The sequence below is a fragment of the Rhineura floridana genome, chromosome 5 (genome assembly GCF_030035675.1).
Source record: "Rhineura floridana isolate rRhiFlo1 chromosome 5, rRhiFlo1.hap2, whole genome shotgun sequence".
Classification (NCBI taxonomy): domain Eukaryota; kingdom Metazoa; phylum Chordata; class Lepidosauria; order Squamata; family Rhineuridae; genus Rhineura; species Rhineura floridana.
In genome coordinates this window covers 95,068,421-95,090,287 of record NC_084484.1, presented here as the reverse complement: position 1 = coordinate 95,090,287, position 21,867 = coordinate 95,068,421, and the positions used below count along the sequence as shown (strand labels likewise).

General features: G+C 40.6%; 1 protein-coding gene across 2 annotated transcripts in view; it reads right to left on the bottom strand.

The window, feature by feature from the left end:
• Positions 1 to 10,069: 10,069 nt before the first annotated feature.
• Positions 10,070 to 21,867, bottom strand: part of LOC133385137 (cystathionine beta-synthase-like protein) — a 73,774-nt gene continuing 61,976 nt past the window's right edge. Inside the window, exons 15-17 of one of the 2 annotated variants that reach the window (XM_061627548.1) lie at positions 20,193 to 20,228; positions 16,219 to 16,303; positions 10,070 to 12,160 (exon numbers count right to left, since the gene is read on the bottom strand). In XM_061627548.1, the coding sequence (XP_061483532.1) occupies positions 12,051 to 12,160; positions 16,219 to 16,303; positions 20,193 to 20,228 (231 nt within the window). In that variant the 3' untranslated portion in view covers positions 10,070 to 12,050. The remainder of the gene's footprint in view (positions 12,161 to 16,218; positions 16,304 to 20,192; positions 20,229 to 21,867) is intronic. The other variant, XM_061627549.1, reaches the window with a different exon arrangement.

Sequence of the window (21,867 nt, the reverse complement as noted above, 5' to 3'; positions counted from 1 at the left end):
ACCCCCTGCCACATGCACATAAATTATATGGAACAAGCTACGAACAGACCTGGAGTAATAAATGAGAGGCTTTTCTTTTTAAAATATGGTCTAGAGGGTGAAGGGGGAAACCCCGTTGTGCTAATGCTATGCCTAGCTCTAGCGCAAAAAGTTAGTTGCTCTTTGCTTACTCAGTGGGAATATTTTTGAAGTAAAATTGAATAACATAATTTCATTTTTAAATAATGTTGTTTGATATCTGATGGCTGCCCTGTTTGGGCCTAGCTGCTCAAAGAATAAGATATATTTGCTTGTGGCATATTGCACTGCCGACTAATTATGATAAGCAATCTGTGTTACATATTGTTAGCTGATTTCTGTGCAATATACATCCTTTCCCTGTGTTTGCAATGATTCAATGGTTTTAAGCAAAATAAATGTTGTCTGTATTTTATTGTATTCTAAGAACTGTAGTTTGCACAAAACAATCATTTTGCAGAAAATAATGAAACGACAGGAAATCACTAAATGAAGGTGATGGGGAAAATGCTACACTATGAGAACAGATATGGAAGAGAGTCCGAAGGCAATAGTTTAAAGATGGAGAAAAAGATTCATATCGTTTCACAGGAGGCCTCTGTTAATGTTTACATACTTTTAGATGATAGATGGTGATTGTTTGAAATCAGGTCACAGGGATATGGGATCTCTCCTTCAGGTGGAAAGAATATTTTCTTATTTTGTTAAGTTATATCCAGTGAAAGAATAAAGAAGGCCTTAGCATAATAAGAGGGATTTGACCAGGATAACCTTTCTGATTTCCTCTTCTAGTACCTCTAGAATATTTTTAAGTTACTGGAAGAAAAATGCTCTCAAACGTCAGATAGTCAACAAACAGCGATCAAGCCAAACAAACAAATCCACAGGCAATACAGAATTAACACAAATATTACCAAATCAATTAAAAGGGTGAACATATGTAGTGAGCTATCAGAAAGAAGGATTACTCACCTGTCTGCCAGGTTGCTTGCTGTGTGTGCCTCTAATCCTTCTGACCGCTTAGTTATATCTGTGTCTATGATCCAGGAAGCCAATAAGCTTCCTTATAACACTGCATGAAGGACAGTGATTGGTTCCACTTGACCACTTATGCTTATTCATGTTCAAAGTACAATTATACTAAATAGCCATGATGATCAAGCTGCCAATGGGATATGAGTGTTTTTCCAGCACTCTTTCTCACAATTAAGCCCAGTCAATCTGGATTGCAAGAGAACACAGAGAGAAGAGCCATATCAATACTGTATTACTCAGCACACCTTGTTTGCTCATTTCTTTCCCTGTCACTTTGAACCATCTCCATTTAAGAGAATGTGCTCCAGATGGCTGAGAAACAGTGAAGACTAACTATGCCTGTACACTTGAAAGAGGTGATTCCTTGATAGTGAGCTCTTCCAGACAACCTGTTTATTGGGTGTTCCTTCCGAATGGTTTGCACAACATTTGTGTGGAGGCTATATAACATTGCAGTTTATTGCACATTCATTTTGATTTGTTGGCCAGTTTTCTAAGACACTTGCTCCAGTAGCCAGTACACAACAGGCTAGTGCAGAGGAAATGAAATTCAGGAGGAAAAATATTAATTGTGAAAGCATCCTGCATGATTTAGTACTCTGCAAAATTGGGGTTACCTGACAGGGATCCCTGACAGTTTTTGTGAAGAAGATCTGATAAGCAGATGCGTGTGGATGGACTAGTCCTTAATACAAAGTATTTTTATATATATATTTCTGTTTTTGGATTGTCCACGTGGACATTTTGTCAGATGGACCATCCTTTATTAAATAGCAGGGACTGCCAACCCAGCACCCTTGGGTGTCATGGTGCCTGCAAAGGCCTCCTTTGATGCCCCCAGGATAAAACCTAACCTCCAGATTCCCAGCTTTAATTTATTTTAAAATAGCACGTTTCTAGCATTTTTAGATTCTGAGATATAAGGCAAAACACACAGACACAATTCTTCTAATTTCTTGTGAGGAATTAGTCTGCTTCCCCTTTCAGTATTTCACTTTGCATCCCACCCGCACCTCAAAATTTGATCCCTTTGGAAAAATCGTCCCCCTCCAAAAAAAAAAATTCCTGCAGATCCCAAAGTGTGTGAGAGAGGGAGAGAAGTATGTGTGGACTCTGTGTGTGCGTTTGTATGCATGCATGAGAACGTGAGTGCAGCGTGGCCACCTTGTATATTTTTCCTGGTACTGGAGAATGCTCCCTGTTGTTACTAGACAACCATAAGCTAAGGTTGTCTGGGGCAGAAAGAGAAGGGAAGCAGCAATGGCTTACTTTCTCTAATTTTGTGTACATGCCATGTACACACTCCCATTTTGCACACAGCATTTTCTCAAAATGCAAAGTGTGCTGGCTGGTCCAAAAATGTTGGTGACCCCTGAATTAATCGAACCAACCCCTCCTCCCATTTTTCACAAGGACATAGAGGATGCCCTGACTGTTTGATTCCTTGACCAAAGAATCATGTATGTGACTCAATCTATAATCTGTAGCTTAGCTCACCTTGTTGTATTATCTGCTCTGCATGTAACCTGAGATGTGTTGTAATGCCCAGGAGCTGGTTTTGTTATTATTATTTATTTATTAAATATATATTCTGCCCTTCTACCCAGAAGGAGCGTAGGGTAGCAAACAAAAACACTAAAAGCACTTTAAAACATATTTTTAAAAAAGACTTAAAAACATATGAAAACAAAACATCTTTAAAAACATATTTAAACAAAACAACTGTAAAAACATCTTTAAAAACAATTCCAGCACACACAGACTAGGATAAGGTCTCTACTTAAAAGGCTTGTTGAAAGCGGAAGGTCTTCAATAGGCACCAAAAATATAACAGAGATGGCACCAGAAATTGTTTCATGTCTGGATGACATTGCTTGGGGGCAGGGGACTTACATGCAAATGCAATAGTTATACACTGAGATCAGGGGTAGGGAACCTTTTTCAACTTTAGGGCTACATTGCAATCTTTAGGGGCCACGTGCCAGTGGTGGGTGTAGCCAGAGGCAATAGGAGGCAGAGCAATGGACAGGACTCTTACCTTTGTATGGCAGGCTACATTCCAGCCATGCAAAAGTCAAGAGATTTCTACATACACATTTCTCCATCCAGGCAGCAAGACACATCATCATAGTTTCCACCAGGATAATGTGAACCCCGACCTGAAAAAGTTTAGTCATCCCTCCACCGGGCAACCATTTCACACTGTGGAGATAATAAATGTCTTATTGCTTGCTGATATCGGCCCATCAACTGCTGTTAAAAGGCACAACCTCAGACGCTGCTTGCAGTGTTGGTGACCTGAGTGATAACTCAGTCTAAGTACCTTCCATCCAACATTTGGATTTGTATTGATTGTGCCTGTTTGAGACTTCACTCAACAACAGTTGGAAAATGTGTGAGTTAATTTGCTGGGGTGTGGAGATTCTGACACACCTGTCATACCTTCTGACACAGAAGCAGTTCACATCAGTCTCAAGGTCTTGGTATGCATAACAGTATAAATACTGTTATAAGGTTATATAACCCTTATCTTTCTGTTGCATATCAAGTTGTAAAATGAAAATACCCAGGCTTGATGGTGAGGGCTAAGGAAACAAGACCATGTAAATAAAACCGACGTATATTGCATTTAACATTTGCAGTGCCATAGTCATTCCTCTTTCCTGGAGAGCCGGGCAGATTTAGAACTTCCATTAATACTAAAGCTGTCAAAAAACCACAGGCCCATCCATACCTAACCTCAAAATCCACATTTTCCATACTCCGTTGGTGGCCTTGAGATCCATACGTGTCCTGTTTGTGGTCAGATTATTGTGAAAACCCAATTATCAAGCATCCATACGTGTGGGCTTTTTTTTTTGCTTTAGCATTGGCTGTTACCCTAAGTCCACCCCTTTTTATTGATTGGTCCATGTTTGCTTTTTGCGTACTTTTTTGGAAGAGCACAGACACTTTTTTTTATTCTCACGCATGCACAGGTTTGTGGATTAGTTTGTGCTATTGGGTGGGAAGGAGACAAAGGGCTTGGCATATGACAGAGGAACACCCATGGACTGCCTATTGCAGGAAAATCTGTGGCATTGCTTCTGAGCACACAGACGTTAATGTGATTATCGGTACAGGAAAGCATATTGGTTTTTCGGTGGTATTTTTAATGCAGATTTGTGAATGCAAAAATCAGTACTACCTTGCAACATTATATGGACAATGGTGAATTAGTGAGAACACAAAGCTATAACATTGCAGATTATACAGTCATATGGACGGGCCCTAACTCTTCGGGAGTTTCATGCTGTAGCACAATCTTTCTCAACTTTGAGTCCCAAGATGTTGTTGGACTACAACTCCCATCATCCCTGACCATTGGCCATGCTGGCTACAGCTGACGGGGACTGCAGTCCTCAACATCAGGGAACACATGACTGGCGAAGGCTGCATTAGAAACAGGATAGCCACCTGTTTCTGACAAGCCTCCTGAGCCTTTAACAACTCAGTGACAGGCAGACAGAAATCCCAAAGATGGAACATTCCTAAAATGCAGTAGTGTAGTGGCAAATTCCAAAGTGCAGTGTCCCTTCATAATAGTTACAGCCACATCCCCATCTAAGATATTACAACCTTCTAAGATTCTAGAATAATCTAGCCAGGTTTGAATACTGCTTTCTGCTTTTCTATCACTGCCACCATTTGACTGTCCTTTCTCACTGCCAGAGATATTGATTGAATTACTGAATTCAGTGTTTACACGTTTATAAATAAATCTCCTGCTGCTACCAAACTGCTTGATGATGTAGATAGGATACTATCATAAGGATTTGCTGTCTCTTCTTCTGCAGTTACAGAATTCTCACTTTCCACAGCTTGGCTTTTTGCAGTAGGAACTAATAAAGGCTTGCTTGTAATTGACACTCATTGGGGCCTGCACAATTGACTCCCCACTTCTCTTTCCCTGGAGGCTTTTTTGCTGCTGGGTTAACACAAAGCCTGTGTTTTTCTAAATGAAGAAAATCACAGTCTCTAAGCAGGCCACTCATTTTGTATAAGAATTAGTGACCATTTGAACTCTGCCACTTTTTAGAAGGTAGGAAGAAATTCCCCCCCTTCTTTCTACACATACCTAAAGTGTTAAAAAAAAAAGACAGAAGTTTTAGTCCATTCAGGCAGTTTTTCACCATTATCATCATCACATTGTAAGGCAAGGAATTTCATTTCATGAGTGTTCTTTTTTGGCTGCCATACTAAGACTCTGAGTAATTGCATTTGGACAGAGCTTGAGTTTTAGGAGGAAACTTAAGCATGGAAATTCCTGATCCTAACCTCTCATGTTGGCTGCAACACACACACACACACACACACAGAGAGAGAGAGAGAGAGAGAGAGAGAGAGAGAGAGAGAGAGAGATTTGCATTTCACCTTGCCATGCACAACACAGATATATACATCATTAAACACCGGAACACCAACACACACACATACACAACCTTTCTCTCCCACACTTGAACATATTTTTTCTCTTTTCCTCTTCCACCTCCATTCATGGCTTTGAACTGGAACAAAACCACACATCTTACCCCTCCCCTTGTTTTTTGGTGCTGGGTTGAGAATGAGATCCTTTGTAACAAACAAACTGGAGGATGTGCAGCAGAGAGAGAGACCTCTTCAGCCCAAGGTCTCTCCTCTCCTACTTTCCCACTTCCCCTCATCTCCTGTTGTCCTGGTTGTGCCGTCTCCTTCTCCTCTGCAAACTCAGTCACAAAAAATACTTTCCTAGGAGCCAATCAGCATGAAAGTCTTCTCAGTGGTTAACTCACCTCCTTTCACATTGGCTGGCTCCAATCAGCAGGAAATTGCAAAGAAACAAGTTAGAAAATTCTGCTCAATGGCTAACATGCTCCTCTGTCATGCCAATTGGCTCGTAGTATGCTGGAGACATAGGTACCCTGCTGGCAGTACCGCCCCTAGGCACTGGGATGCAGGGCAGTTGCTCCAGGCGGTCGCCAGTAGGGATGTGGGAGGAATTTGATTCTGTTTGCATTTAAAGGCGAACCTACCTGATTCACACTTTCTAAGACAATACACAAACAATGCACATTGAGGATACACTCTGCAAAACTAAAAGAGGCTTTCTCCAGCTTAAAAAGGCCTCAGAGTTTATTTAAAACATACACACACACACTTGGAATAGCATAGTAGATCATCAGAGTGCACCAACTGGTGGTGTGTAGACAATCATAGCATCCAGCCAATATCAATGCAAATTTAGGCCAATTTACACCTGGAGTGACCAGGTAGCTATTTCTGTGGTTCTTCCTCATATCTGGGTGATGTCATGGTGGGCTTTATTGTTAGCCCTATTCATTGAAAATAATCAGCATGACTACATGCAGCCCATTGGTTCTATCTTGAATATACCTTAGTTGTCTAACAACCATGAGTGTCTCTGTTGTGATCACTATATTTTGTGAAGAATAGGTCTAGACAAATTTGGAGTGAAATTTTTCAGTCTAGTAAAGGGATTTTCTTTGGGGGGGAAGCCCCTTGAATCCTTGCCATTTCACACCTCCCCATCTGTTCACTGCCCATCTCAACAGATTGAACTTGGGCACAGTCTATCTTAAGAAAAGGTTTTTCTAGTTGGCTACATGGTCAAGCCAATCAAGGGTCATGACACCAGTGTAACCAATCAGAGTTGGTTACATGAAGGCCTATTTTTTTCTTGAAATATCTTCTCCTAGGTGTGGGCTTTGGACTCTCACTTCTTCTTTCTTCCCAGACATGTATGTAGCAGAATAAAGTGGCTAGTTCTTAAGCAAATAAAAAACCACCGGGCAGCTTCATTCCTTCAAGGGATAGATAGCATATGTTGTTGCCGCCTCCCCCCCCCCGCAGGGGCTAACTGGGGCGAATGTCTTCCACCATTTTGCGCTCCTTGGGAATTTGTAGGTCAGGCTTCTGAATTTGCTCCACAGTCGGCTTTTTCCTTCCCAGGAATGGTCTTGAAATGATACTGTTTTGTAAGCTGTTCATAGCTGTCTCTGTTACATTGAAAGAATGTGGGGGGGGCAACTATGCTTTTGCCCCGCCCCCCGCACATGCTAAGGGTGGGCCTGCCTGCTGGGACCTGCGGGGACTTACGGCGACCCTATGAATCAGCGACCTCCAATAGCATCTGTTGTGAACCACCCTGTTCAGAAATAAAACATCTCTTATAGTGTGGAAATGTATAGACACATCTAGATCAGGGACCCTAAGGAACACATTTCATGTAAATATATACCAGGGGTGGGGAACCTTCAGCAGTCCAGATGTTGCTGAACTATAACTTCCATTAGCCCCAGCAAGCATGGTCAATAGCCAGAGCTGATGTGGTTGTAGTTCAGCAACATCTGGAGGGCCAAAAGCTCCCCCACCTGATGTATACATTGGATGGTACCCAATAACTGTAAAATAAATCTGTATGTGTATATGGAGTGGTTTACAATGAGTTCCAGATGATTTGAAAGCTCTGGCTGTGGTGTTTGGTCTGTGTGATGGTGACTGTTTCATAGATGGACCAACTGATGAATGAATGGTATCACACTTGATGTTCTTGCTCTCTCTGAAAGGAAAGAGGTTTATCATTTTCATTAGACCACATGGGAGACAAGCCACTGCATATGATGATGAAGATAGAAAGATCAGTGTCCCACAATGGTCGGAAACTGGTTGTTTGTGTGGATGTGTTTTCTGGTTAGGCAAACTTCAAGAAATGAGACCCATCTCATACTGCACAACCACATTGGATGGTGCAATGCAGACGTCTTTAAAAAGCCTTATACTCTTGTCTTCTCTGTTATTACAAAATGTAATTCAATGAAGTTTTCTAATTCTAATTTCTCCTGATAGATGCTCTGTGCCTTGAACAGCAGGCAGAAACGCAGCAAGCAGTTTCACCATCCCAGCAACACCCTATTAGGCAAGGGTGTAATTGTCCAGGGTCTTAGACCCAAATCCCTAATTTGATCTGTGGCATCTTCATTTAGAGTAGGAATGGAGAATCTGTGGCCTTCCAGGTATTGCTGGTGTCCCAGATCTCATCAGCTCCAGCCAGCATGGCCAACAGTTAGGAGTGATGGAAGAAAGGACCCTAAACAATGTCTGGAGGGCCACAAGTTTTCCCATCCTTGAGTTAGGGCATCTGAAGTTGTAGGTCGGGAAAGGTCCTCTGCCTAAGAAGAGAGCCACTTCTCCAGTCAGATTAGAGACACAATACTGGCTAGACACTGTCCACTGACAGAACTTGATATAAGGTCGTTTCTTAAGTACCACTTGCACGTAATATTTGAAATCATTTTTAAAAAAGATGATTGGCAAAATAATTGTTGTGCCATTGAGTTACAAAATTTAAATATATTTCTCTCCATTAAATTCAGTTCCAATTCAAAGAGCTCCTGATGGTTTCAGGAAGGACTTGTAATCTTTTAAAACTGTCTCCCCAGCCAACCCAGTAATTGCAAGGTAAAGACACAGAACTATTTTTCTAAGGGGATAGTTATTACTATGAATGTAATGCAATGGACTGAAGTCCTCTATTTATCTATACAGCACGTACAGCACAGAACTTGCTGTGCCAGCTCAGCCCTACTGTTTCACCTACATGAAGTAGGGTGAATGAGGGCAGTTTTTAATTAGCCAGACCTATCTACATGTCCTTGTTAGGCCAACAATAAAGAGGCACCATCTGGGCCATTCTCAATCCAACCAGGCCCTATTTTATTAAAAAGAAAAGCCAATAATTTTAACATTTAAGTCCACCTAGAACAGAGGTGAGAAGATAGATTGGGGTCTGCTGGTAGAATCTCTGGGTGATTTTGAATAGATCGGAGAGGGTTTCTGATTCCCTGTTGTTTAACAACAAAAACAACAAATCAACTTTGTTCAGCTAAATTAGGCTGCTATGAAAGTTAATCAGGAACGGATTTATAAGTAAAAGGATCTCCAGCCTGGTACTAAAAACAAATTCCCAGACTCAGAAAGAACTCCAAGGAATCATTTTCTTTAATTCTATTGCAAATGGCTCAGGTTAGTAGATCTTGGGGTTCTAGTAAAAAAGAAAAAAAAAGTAGATCTGACAAGCTGAAGTCTGCCCACTCCTAACCTAGAAAACCAGTTTCTGGCTACATGGCAGTTCCAACATCCCCTACCCCACTCATGGAGAGAAGAGAATGTGGTATGAAGAAATCCACTGAGAGCACAGAAATGCTGCAGTACAACAGTTTATACAAGCCAGCCTTCTCTCTGGCTTTGTAATCTTAAAGATCAAAGTCCCTTGGGAATAATCCAAGGTCCAATGTAGATCATCCTCCAAGGATGCATCATCTAATAGACAGTTAAACTGAGCAATCTGTATTAGTGAAGCTACAGCCTTACAATTGGGCACATAAATGCACATCTGCCAAAGACAGAGGACACACAATGTCCAATTCAGTCAAGCTCATCCATTTAGGAACTCCACAATCAATGTCCAAAGACATGGACAAGTTTAATAAAAACACCAGAAACAAAGAGTCAGTAAGGTACTTCTACCTGGCAGCCCAAGCATTGCTACAATCCATGTTATAACTACACAAGCAAGAATTAGAAATGGAATTAGGTTCCGTTTCAGATTTCATTTATATGGATTTTGATTTTCTAGATACCCAGCCTTGCACTTTGATCCTTGCGCTGGACACTCAACTCTGCTTGGTGTTAAAAGATTTCAGCACAATCCACACAGGGCCTGGTTGAAGTTTATGTCAGACTGAAAACTGCTTCTAAAATATGATTGGTGCAGTGATCTTTTACAGTACTACTGACCACTTGGGGAGTAGAAAGGGAATGCTGGACCTTCCAGGCATTTCTGTCCACCTATCCTCTGACCACTAAAAGATCAGTGCTATTTCTATGTTCAGTGAGAGGGAGCTCTCTTGTACACTCTCTCACACTCTAGCCTGGGCCCATATGTGTATACACACACGCACACAGTCAATCCGGCTGGTTTGTCAGAAATAAAATAATTTTTATTTAGCTCTTCATACTATATTTGGAACAAACATGAGAGAAGAACAGAACTTTTAAAAACATATGGATTTGCTTTATGATCCTGAAATGGCTAATGCTTAGTGACTAGAACCCTGAATACTGAACAAAATCGTCTCGGACTAAACATAGTTCCTCTGCTATAAACAGGACCAAACTGAATTTATTACACTAAGATAGCATTGAAACGTAAGTTTTATATACAAGTCCCAAGTTTTATATATGAAAACAATACACTTTTGTACACTTCCCGTGTGTTTGCTTGTGGCAAGAGGGTTTTCCAACATAAAACACAAGTATTACTAGGATTGTACAAAAAAATCACAGTATCACTATCATGCTTCTTAAAATTTCCCAGTGGAAGTTATAGGAAGCCACAGGAAAAAAAACTACATCAATTCAATTAAAAAAATTCACTGGAGTAAATGAAAAGCCAAACATGTTACCATGTTTCCAGTATCCCCCATTAAGACCAAAGACCATTAGACACCCAAACCAAACATATCACAACACTTTAGCTTACTCATGTGTAACAGAGGAAAGTTGACATTGGTGTACATAAAGCTACACAATATAAAAACACAGTCACACATATCTAGCTAAGAATCATTATTAAAACTTTCCATTAAATATTAGGATTAATATTTGGTAAACTTTATTTGGTCTACACAGGACGGCAAATATAGAATAATTTCAGAATTCAACAGTCAAACAGTTAGTCAAATTAGACAAGGCTAGGTTAATGGAAATAGACACTTTCCACATTATACCTGACAGAGTCAATGATGTAAAGCAATGAAGAATTCACAGTGTTCTTCAATGCTGCTGCTGTAGATGTTTCCCTTAAGAGCAATGTGCAATGGCTTAGGATGCAAAGTCATGATGACACAAAGAAATAATTGGCAGTGAAGTTGGAAAAACTAGCCTGCCCACTTAATAGTGAAGAACTTTCCCCATTTTTGTTTCTGTTGTTTATTGAGCAGTGTTGAATTCCTTCCTTATTGTGATCCTTATTGATTTTATTGTATTTTATTGTATGTTGTACGTCGCCTAGACTGGCCGTTAATTCAGCCAGATAGGCGACTCAAAAATAAAATTTTACTTTACTTTACTTCCTTGCTCTTCCTGATCACTACAATTTGGCCAGGGTGTGGAGGGTGATAGTCATAATCTAGTAAGTGAAAGCAGAATAGGAAGGGCAGATCATTTATATCTTGGTTTTTGGAAAAACATGGGGAAAGGGATTCAGACCAAACATTAGGGCTGACATATCTACTATACAGATATGCTATTGGCTCTGCACAAACTACTCAATAGCCAGCTTCTCACAGAAGACAGAACATGTTTGTAGATGATTAACCTGCCTGTGTTATGTGTACTTTATGATCTGACACCTGGGCAAGTATGAAGGTGGTCCTTTCATGAAGGTTGTGTTTGGACTGGATGTAATTTTATGTTTGTAGTACAGAAGACAGACAATAGGCTTGACATTTGTCAGATTGTAATAGGACTAATTTATCTAAGGCTGCACCTTTGCCCCTCAAGGCTGTAATACCAGTGAGAGTCTGAAGACACATTGCACTCATGAAAGCAGAAACAATGTGTCTTGGAATAACCGATTATGATGTGGCCACTATCATAGGCATCTATGGCCTGATCATACCAGCCATTATGCAGGACTCTCACCGAACACCAGCAAACCTGAGAACCACCATATACTCAAGTGCCTTATACTTTCAGTGTGCTCATTATCATACTGGAAGATGTATAACCACAAAGTCTTGCTTGCAACTAATGAGTTCCACTAATGATGTTTGGTTTATTTGATTAATTTTTTAAAAAATTAAGATTGCCGTAACAAAGAAGGTAAGGGGTAAAAAAAATATCTTAAAAAACCCTAAAAGCGACTGAAGCAACTGCCACCAATGTGTTTCTTGAATTTAGGTTGCCTTTCTTTGTTGTTCCCGGGCAGTCACAAAGTTCAGCAAGTCAATTGCCGTGACAACACCAAACACCATTTGCCTTTTGCTGGAATTGCCATCACTGTGATCTAGAGGGAAGAACAACACAAATAGTTATGAGTTAAGGAGTTAAACTGTAACATGAACAATTTTCAAATTATTTCTTTTGAAAATTTCCTCCTATAGATACCATCTCATTAGGAAGCAGACCTTAAGTGTTGTGGCACCTAATATTTGGAAGACTACAACCAAAAAGGATGGGCTCAGTAATGTATCTATTAGAACATCTAAAATATAATTTTAATATATAATAGCTAGCAATCATAAAACATTATTAAAACCATCATATATGGCAATAAAATATTCTTCCTTGCATTCAAAACTTATACTATATCTCTCCCAAATATCTCAACCTGTAAAGGTCTTCTTCAGTGGGTACTTAGGATTTTTGGTACCTGGATGTTCCTGAGCTTCTTTGGCGTTTCTAGATCTTGTAAATAATAGATCTGACCTACACCATATATTGGACAGATGTGTATCTTGCGCAGTCTTTTAATTTTAGACTGGTAGATGAATAGTAAGAATCCTTGATGATGCAGGCCTCTCAAATTCAATCAGCTGGATGATAAAATAAGTAGCTCTATTTAATTTAACCTACTCTTTGGAATTCACTCCCCTTAAATATTAGACAGGTGCCATCTCGGTTGTCTTTTCAGTGCCTATTTAAGACTTTCTCTTTCAACAAGCCTTTTAAGTAGATACCTTATCCCAGTCTGCATCTGTGTTGGAATTGTTTTTTAAGATGTTTTTAGTGTTTTATTATTTGTCGGCCACCCTGGGCTCCCTTTGGTAGGAAGGGCAGGGCATAAATTTTATCATCATCATCATCATCATCCCTCCACCACCACCACACAGGTGATTTTTATTCATTTATTTAAAAATGTATAGGAAGTCTGTCTTCAGCTGACAAATAAAACTTTATAAGGATACATTTTTAAGCCCAACTAAGTAAAAGTCAAAACATTTGATGACTTTTGTAGTGCCAAGGTATAGGGTTTTTAAAAGTCTCTATAAGGAAAATGGAATGCAAATAAAATATTGCAAATACTACAATTAATAATAATCAGAAATAACACATTGTATTTTTTTACTGCCTTCCACACACATCACAGGTGTCACCAGTGGCTGAAAGTAATTTAGAAATGACTATGAGGTACTCTAATAAACTGGAAATGACTTGCTTACATCATTCCAGCATAAAATGCTTCACATTTGAAAGATATCACTGAAATGTGAAACACAGGGAAATCAATGGTAGTGTGTGGTCAGGGACCATTTCAAAACTTCCTACACTCTGTGAGCAGCTATATATTAATATTACCCTTGAAGAGGGTTGTAATCCCCAAGAAATTCTATAGGCCATTTTGGAACAAGGATAGAAAATATACAATAATGAATATAATAATGTTCGTTGTTCATATAAGTTTCTGTGAGATACCCTCACTTTCATTGTCAGTTTTGGTCACCACCTCTCCACAGCGTGACACAGACTTACATAGACAGATAAACATTGAGCCCCATAACTGATTTAAAAAAATCTTTTTATGTCTATAGAATAGTAGAGTTGGAAGAGGCCATCGAATCCAACCCCCTGCTCAATGCAAGAATCCAACTTAAAGCATACCTAACAGGTGGCTGTCAAGCTGCCTCTTGAATGCCTCTAGGTATGGACTGTTGACGTGTGTGCGTTGTTGCGTGAAACAGCATACATTACGTTGGAGTTAAGTTGAGCAAGAAACTTCTTCAGAGCATTAGAGCATGTTAAGAGTCTTTATTAAGACATTATGGCCAAAGGCTTAAGAGTAAATACATGTAGAGTTTCTTCAGTCACCCCCCTTCTGGTACCTCTCTCTTCAAAGGTAAACACAGAAGAGAACCTCTCCGTTCAGAGGCAATACACAGAAGACCAGCCTCACAGTTCAGAGGCAATATTCAGAAGACACAACTTACAGACTCTGTTAGAACTTTCCCAGTTGCTATCTCACGTTACCATGACAACCGCTGGCCTTGGATGTCTGCTCACTCTCAGGCCAGGAGATAACAGTTACTTCTCCAAACTTGCAGGCTTTATGGAAAACAACTAGAGACAGTAATGCCTATGGGTCACAGCCCAACATGGACAGCCCACCACCTCCCTCGGTAATTGGTTCCATTGTTGTCCTGCCCTAACTGTTAGGATGTTTTGTCTGATGTTCAGCAAAAATCTGGCTTCCTGTAACTTGAGTCCATTATTCTATAACTTAAGCACTCTGGGTTGATCAAGAAGAGATCCCGGCCCTCCTCTGTGTGACAACTTTTCATGTACTTGAAGAGTGCTATCATATCTCCCCTCACTCTTCTCTTCTCAAGGCTAAACATGCCTAGTTCTTTCAGTCTCCCCTCATAGGGCTTTGTTTCTAGTCCCTTGATCATCCTTGTTGCCCTCCTCTGAACCTGTTCCAGTTTGTCTGCATCCTTCTTAAAGTGTGGTGTCCAGAACTGCATGCAGTACTCAAGATGAGGCCTAACAATGCCAAACAGTGCCTAACTCACACTTCATGTGATTTGGAAACTACTGTTAATGAAGCCTAAAACAGCATTTGCCTTTTTTGCAGCCACATTGCACCTTTCACTCATATTCAGCTTGTTGATAGATAGAGACATGTCTATTCACATTTAACCTTCATGTCTACTCATATCTACTCAGAAGTAAATCCGACTGAATTCAATGGGGCTTACTTCCAGCTAAGTAGGGCTAGGTTTGCAGCCTCAGAGGCTGTAATATTCAAACTAAGTCCTCCAGACAACACATGCCAGAAACCTCCCTGGATAGAGCCATTGTGGTCTGTCTAGTTCTATTTCAAATGCAGGAGTTCAATAATGAAGTCCTTTGACTCCTGCTCTGCACCTCAATTAAAAGAAAAATGGTGAAGGGCACTACTTGTGGAAAGCAGCAGAAGCACCACCACCCTTAGAGAATGTTATGTGGCCAGAATGTCTGGACCATTTCCCTCTGCCCCCAGCTAGGATACCCTGAAGGACACCAGAGTCCAGACTAAGGACTCAGTTTGAGAACAGCAACCCAAATTATAAGAGGAGAAATCATGCAGGTGAGGAATCATTGATCTTCTACCTCAGGAAAGATGACAACTAATTCAGCAAAGCAACAGCATGTGTGACTTGATCCTGCAATTCTTGCTCATATTGTAAGACACTGTATTCTTGGAGATGCACCAAAGAAACTGAAGGTCAGAGTATGTGTGCATTCTGCACTGCCACTCTCTGACCCAGAACTGGCATAGTGAGAATCTCCTCTGGCATAGCTTATTTCTTATCCTCATGTGTGTGGAGAAAATCATGTGGCTCCTCTGTATAAGACACTGCTGTTACTTGCTATATAGCCAATGGAGAGTGCAGCAGACAGAGCCTGAATCATGCCAGGCCTTGGGATAGGTACACAGAGGGTTTGTATGCTCCATGTGCAGTGGGATAGCTGAACATCAGGAATGGCTATTCATGGAAGTGGGAGGGAGAGGAAAAATCCATAATACAGTCAGCCTTGTCTAAAGATAAACTATAGACTAGAGTACTATTCAATATATGTAATGACAGCAAAATCAGAATCAGTGCTAATAGCATCAGGTATAGAAAAACTCTCAGTGTCGCTCAGGTTGCATTGATGTTGATAGACCCTGGGAAGGGCCATCGCTTAGTGACAGAGCAACTGCTTTTCATGTCGAAGGGCCCAGGTTCAATCCCCAACATCTCTAGGTAGGACTGGGAATGCCCCCTGTCTGAAACCCTGGAGAGCTGGCACCAGTCACTGTGAACAATACTCAGTGAGATGGATCAACAGTCTAATTCAGTATAAGACATCTTCCTACGTTGCCCTTATAAATTGCTCCTGCTTCTTCCAGTCCACCAGGGCTGGGTAAATTGGAAGTAACCAGATATGGTATTGGCCACATTAGGCTTTGACTACAAGTTGCTTTGGATGCATTTAGTAGAGAAGTAACTAATAAATGCCTAAACAAAACTATAGATCCAAAGCATGGCAGTTGAAGACAGACAAATGGTTTAGGGCACCGTTTAATGTCCTTATACTTACACTGAATCTGTTCATGCACCACCAGAGCAAAATGATCGATTTCCAAGATATGAGACAATTTCCCTAAGTTGTCCTGCAGATGAATCTGCAAAGAAAAAGTCAATAGACTTTAACCGTCATTGCATATTACAAGTTTCTATAGATAAGCACCCCAATCCTTACTATACCCCAGGCGTTCGAAAGTAGTACTCATGTCAAGAGATAGATGTTATCTTATGAATCCATATTTTGCTCATTAACAGGGGTTTTTCCAGTTAAATGTTGGTGTTTCAAAGGAAAATAGAATAATAGAAAAGGCTTCAGTATATGGTAATTTAAAAACCTGATGAGATTCAACTGTTCTCCGTGCTTGAAGCTCAGGAACTGCAAATTCAGAAGTACACTAATTTAATAGTGGCTTGTTTTCCAATCCAGACAATATGAGTTGAAAGGAGGTGGTTGGGGCAATAAAAAGGAGTGAGAAAAACTGTAAAAGCCACTCAGTGGAAACAAAGCAAAACTCCATATTCTAGAACTGAATTTTCCAACAGGGATGTTGCTTTTCATTCCTAGTAATATAGGATAGCAAACAAACACCCCTGCTGTTTAAGCAGTGTCTGGATGGCCCCAAATCACAGATACAGCAGTAGTGGATGTCCCACACTGGCAGAGGGTTGAACTTAATGACCTTTGAGGTCCCTTCCAACTCTAGGATTTACTGAGAGTAAGTGAAGCATGAAACTGGCTTTTGTGAGATTTTTCTCTCTCTTATTTGCTGTGTTCCTTCACTGAATTTAGAAGTAAGCCTGGAATATTGGTTGAAGCTTTTTTCTGCTCCGAATTATGCCAATGGCTAAAAGTAGCATTTGATCCCACATAATGAGTGTCCAGTGAAGTTACATTGAATTGCTTGCACTCGGTACTCTCTACTTTATTTTTCCGTTCTGTGTGTAGACATAACCTTTTTCTGTTTGTGGGGTTGAGATACAAATGCATTGTTATTGACATGAGCTGCTGGGAAAAACAGAAGACACCACTCTGGCTTCTATACTATGAATCAAAAGGATATTGCATAATGAAAAGGCACCAAACTGCCTGTATTTTTGGGGTGAGATGCAAATATGCCCTTCCACATGCAGGAGAAGCCTTCAGCACATGCACACACTACTTTGTACCAGGAATGAGGAACCTGTAGCCTTTCAGATATTGTTGGGTGGACAACTCCTGTCATCCCTGACTGTTGGCTATGCTGGCTGAGGCTAATGGGAGTTGTCATCCAACAACATCTGGAGGGCCACAGATTCCCCATCTCCATTTTTTGCCATGCTTTAAGTTTATTGTGGAAGAAAAGTGGAGACATTCTTCCACTTGAACAAGATCTTGTATAATCTCTCGTGCAAGTAGCAGCATGAGAACTGCTATAAAACCCATCACAGAAACACACAAATTAATGTGCAAGCATTACTGGAACATCACTAGCAGGTATTTCCCATTTATAGTTCTTTGGATCCTGCCAATTGTAACTGTGATCTTTGGGAATACAATTGGTGATCAGTTCAATCCTCAAAATAAGGGTATTCAGGTACAATGCTGCAAACTAATGGGCTAGTGAGGAGAAGACTCGAGGATCTGGCACTACAGATAATGGCCTTTTTTTAGTCTCCCATCATAAAAAGTAGGGACTTATTATAGCTGCAGGCAACAAAGCAGTAGGTGTTGAAGGGATGGCAATGTGTGCTTGGCTTCCAGATGCCGAGGGCCACTGCTGCTTGCTGAGAGGAAAGTGTGGTGCAGGTGTTGTGGAAGAACCATCAGATTGGCTCGGCTGCTGTGCCTGCTTCATGCCTCGCTCCATGCACTTCTTCCTTTTGGTAAGCAGCAGTGACCCTCAGCATCCGGAAGCCAGGTACATAATGCCACCCCACTGGCTGTTACTGCTGTAAAACCAATAATTTCATCTGCACCAAACTGGCTTGAAACAACATCCTCTGAAACACTCTTCTAAGCATAGAAAATCTACATTTCAACAAAGCATCAATATTGTCCTAGATTCTAGGCTTGTGTGTGGAGCACACTTCTGTGTGGAGCACACTTGTCAAGTCAATTTTTGAAGCATAAGAGAGGAAAGCTAACAGACAGAGCAAGAATACAGAAGCTAAGCATAAGAGCACTGTGTTTTAATTTAGTTGCGGTCTATGCTACCAGGAGCCTTCCTGTCCTCTTTAATCATCAGTGCCAATATGGCAATTATTCATGACCTAAGCTTACAGTCTTCCCATCCCCCGGATTTCATAACTTTAAAAAGAATACTACAAATTTAGGAGCAATTGTATCTTACAAAATGGACAGAACCTATTCTTGGATTACAGGAACAGCTCAGTCTTCCAGTCAAACCAACCAAATCAACTGTAAGCATACCCAATAATTTTCTTCTATAATAATAAGGCTGTTCAAGATTTGTCTCTTTCAGTAACAGAACATCTGAAAGACTGCCAAAGTCAAGAGTCTATGGGTCAAAAAAATGAATGCCATTTTATTTCTCTATCATATGTTAGCAATCTAATTTTAAAAATAAAGATTAATTGCGGTAATGCTGGTTATGCAGTAAAGGAATTGGATGAAAGAGGGACACTCCAAAAAAGAATATTTGAAGACACAGGTAAAGGAAGACGGTCCCCAGAAAATGTGACAGGAGCCCAAAAGGACTGGGAACTATAGCCAGAGCTGAGTATATTCTATACTTCCAAAAAAGTAATGATATAGATTAAAATTCTGCACTAGGATAACCAAAGGTCCATGTTAAGACAAGTATAAAATATGCAAATCAAGTAATACATGCCCGTTTTGCTTAATTCATTCTGCCATTTAATAGGATGGGGTAGAGAAGTATGCAAATCACTAATGCTCCATCTTCTAGAAATCTTGCTCAGTTCCCTATAATTTTACCACGTATCATCTACCCTTCTAGTATGAAGACATGAAATCTAAAGCATCCCTTAACATGGAGCAAGCCAAGACTCCTCTTAGCTTTGCATGCCTACGAGCAAATCAAAAGGTTGTTCAGCTGTCTGTCTTGCTGCGCCCCCCCTCCCCCCAATGTTTCAGGCTTCATGCTACAAGCCGGTTCTGTGAGGTGTGGGCTGGCTAATTCCTGTGAGGTCACCAAGTAACCTCCCCCAAATCCCCAGAGTAGTTTGGCACTTAAAAAAAAAGAAGAAGTTTCTTTTCTTAAAAATGAATAAATTAACACATGAACACTCATGTGGCATTTCTAACCCCACCACCCAAGGCAGGTTCCCAACTGGTGCTTTAGGCAACCTGTCTGAATCGATTTGTATGTGTTATCTGACCATCCATTGGCTTTTTAAAAAAATATAAAATGCAAAACTGCTCTTGGGATTGCCGCTGGGGGTGTGGTTCCCAACTGGGGCAAGTCAATCAACACAGTATTTTACTGGCATGTTCTTGAACTTTTTTAGGGAGAGGGAAAGCTGAATTCTGGAGAGAAAAGTTATGCTTGGATTGGATGCCATGATGGAATGTCTCAAGTTTTCCCACCACTACTCTAAAAATTGTATTTTAACTGAAAGCCTCTAAAGCATGACCCCATGTCTGTGAGGCCGAAGTGCAGAATGCACAGAGCCCTGGCTTTAGTCAGAAAGCAGAACAAACGATACATGGTCTGATTTTTTTTTTCCAGAGACAAGTAGCAGACATCTTTAAGCCTGGCTACATTATTTGCCATAATCCTCCCCTAATCCCACACAAGTGAGCTTGCCTCAATTTGGGAATGGGCATTTGAGTGCAAAAGCAGCTTGCCTCCAGACCAAAAAGGGCCATTTTCTCCCAGCAGGAGAAGCTGTCTTTGTTTAGCAGGGCAGTTGGTTGCACACAGCTTATCTGACCTTGCTATCTGCCACTAGCAACATTGGCCCCTCTACCATACGGACACCAGCAAGCAAGCGAGAGAGAAATTACATTGCTTAATTACGCACCAGATAATACATTTTGCATGATGATTCAGTTGATAACTAGGGGGAAAACAATTTATTTAATGTGTCCACAAAACATTATTAGTTCATCTCCTTAAGATACGGAGTAAGCGGTACATTTTACCCACAAAATTTTAAAAATTAAATAATATATTTGCTAAAGCATTAGTTTGATGTGAAGCTGAACTATCTCTTTTAAAGTACATTCACTGTTGCATATAGATGTTCCTTTAGATTAAAAGAGTATATACACTTATTAAGTCCCATTGAACTCAATTAAACTAACTTCTGAGTAGATATGCCTAGGATTGCTATAAGCTGTAAAGTGTAGCCAGGGCCACTGACAGAAGTGGTAGAAAGGGTCCATTTCTACCAGGGCCAGAAGGAGCCCCAGACTCTTAGCTTTCATTTAAAAATGTAAGTTTCTAAGTACTCTGGATCAAATGATATACACCAAAATGTGAGTCACCCCCCTAACTTCTGTGAAATGAGCTAAGCCAGATGCTTCAATCCCCAACTTTCCAGGTTTTTAGCCAGTCAGTGAAGTCAGAGCTGTGATTGACAAGGGCTTTGCTGATCACCATGCAATAGCTCTTTTCAAGTTCTGAAAAGTGTTGCCTTTTCCTGCCTGTCTTGGCAGTTTGCTTAATGATGTGCATGTGCACATCATGTGAGTTGGATAAGCTTATAGCCTACCTGCCTACTTTCTCTCTGTGAGCACATCCAGCACAAGGTCCGAAGATCACAGAAGCACACATAGTGTAGCAGGATATTGGTAGGCATGTATGGTAAATAATTTCAATGATGAAGATCATGTACATGAAGGGTTTTTTAATTACTTAAATTTTGTGTTGTAAACAAGTTACTAAAAGTAACTTAACCTAAAGTGTTGCATCTCAGTTTTACTTTGCCATGATTTACATTGGCCTACAAGCTGTGCTGTGTAAATCTAGCAGACTTAACACTGTTCATAAAACTGTTGCCAAAATCCTGCAGAAAACCATTGTGATTGCGGAATATTAAACACCACATGCCAAGAGAGTCATCATCCAGCTATAAGACTCAGAAACTCTCAAGACCAAGAATAAGAGTGGACTAGCATAACCTCCAACTGTCCCTATTTAGCAGTGCCATGTTAAAATGTTGTTAGGTAGTTTTGCCATTCTTCGGGTAGTTCAACCATTTTCCCAGACGTTATATGGGCTACATCACTTGACTTGGGAGTGGGGTGGGCTAAATGCATCCTGACTCTAGTGCACATACATGTAAATGCACTCGTTCAAATGTTAGGTACTACATAGCAGAGGCCAGGCTGTGGAACTCCTCCTTGGAGGCTAATGTGGCCTTAAGTGATTTTGCTATAGCTCTTGAAGTTTGGTTTACTGTTCTGCAAATCTACTGCTCTGTGATTTATGTTTATCTGATGCTTTTAAAATGAAAGGTTTTCTTTTTACTCTGTAAGACAGCAATCCAACAGTTTGCTGCCTAGCAGCAGAACTACTGCCACACCCACAGCCCAACCACTCATGTCAGCAGCAGTGGAAGCAGGGGCAGGCAGATTGGGCCTGATCTGTGCACCAGTTTAAGGCTGGCACAGCAATCAGGGCCAAATGAGGCCTGATGCTGGCCAGAGCCTGCTGTAAGAGCAACTTAGGATCCAGCTTTGGCCTTGGGACAC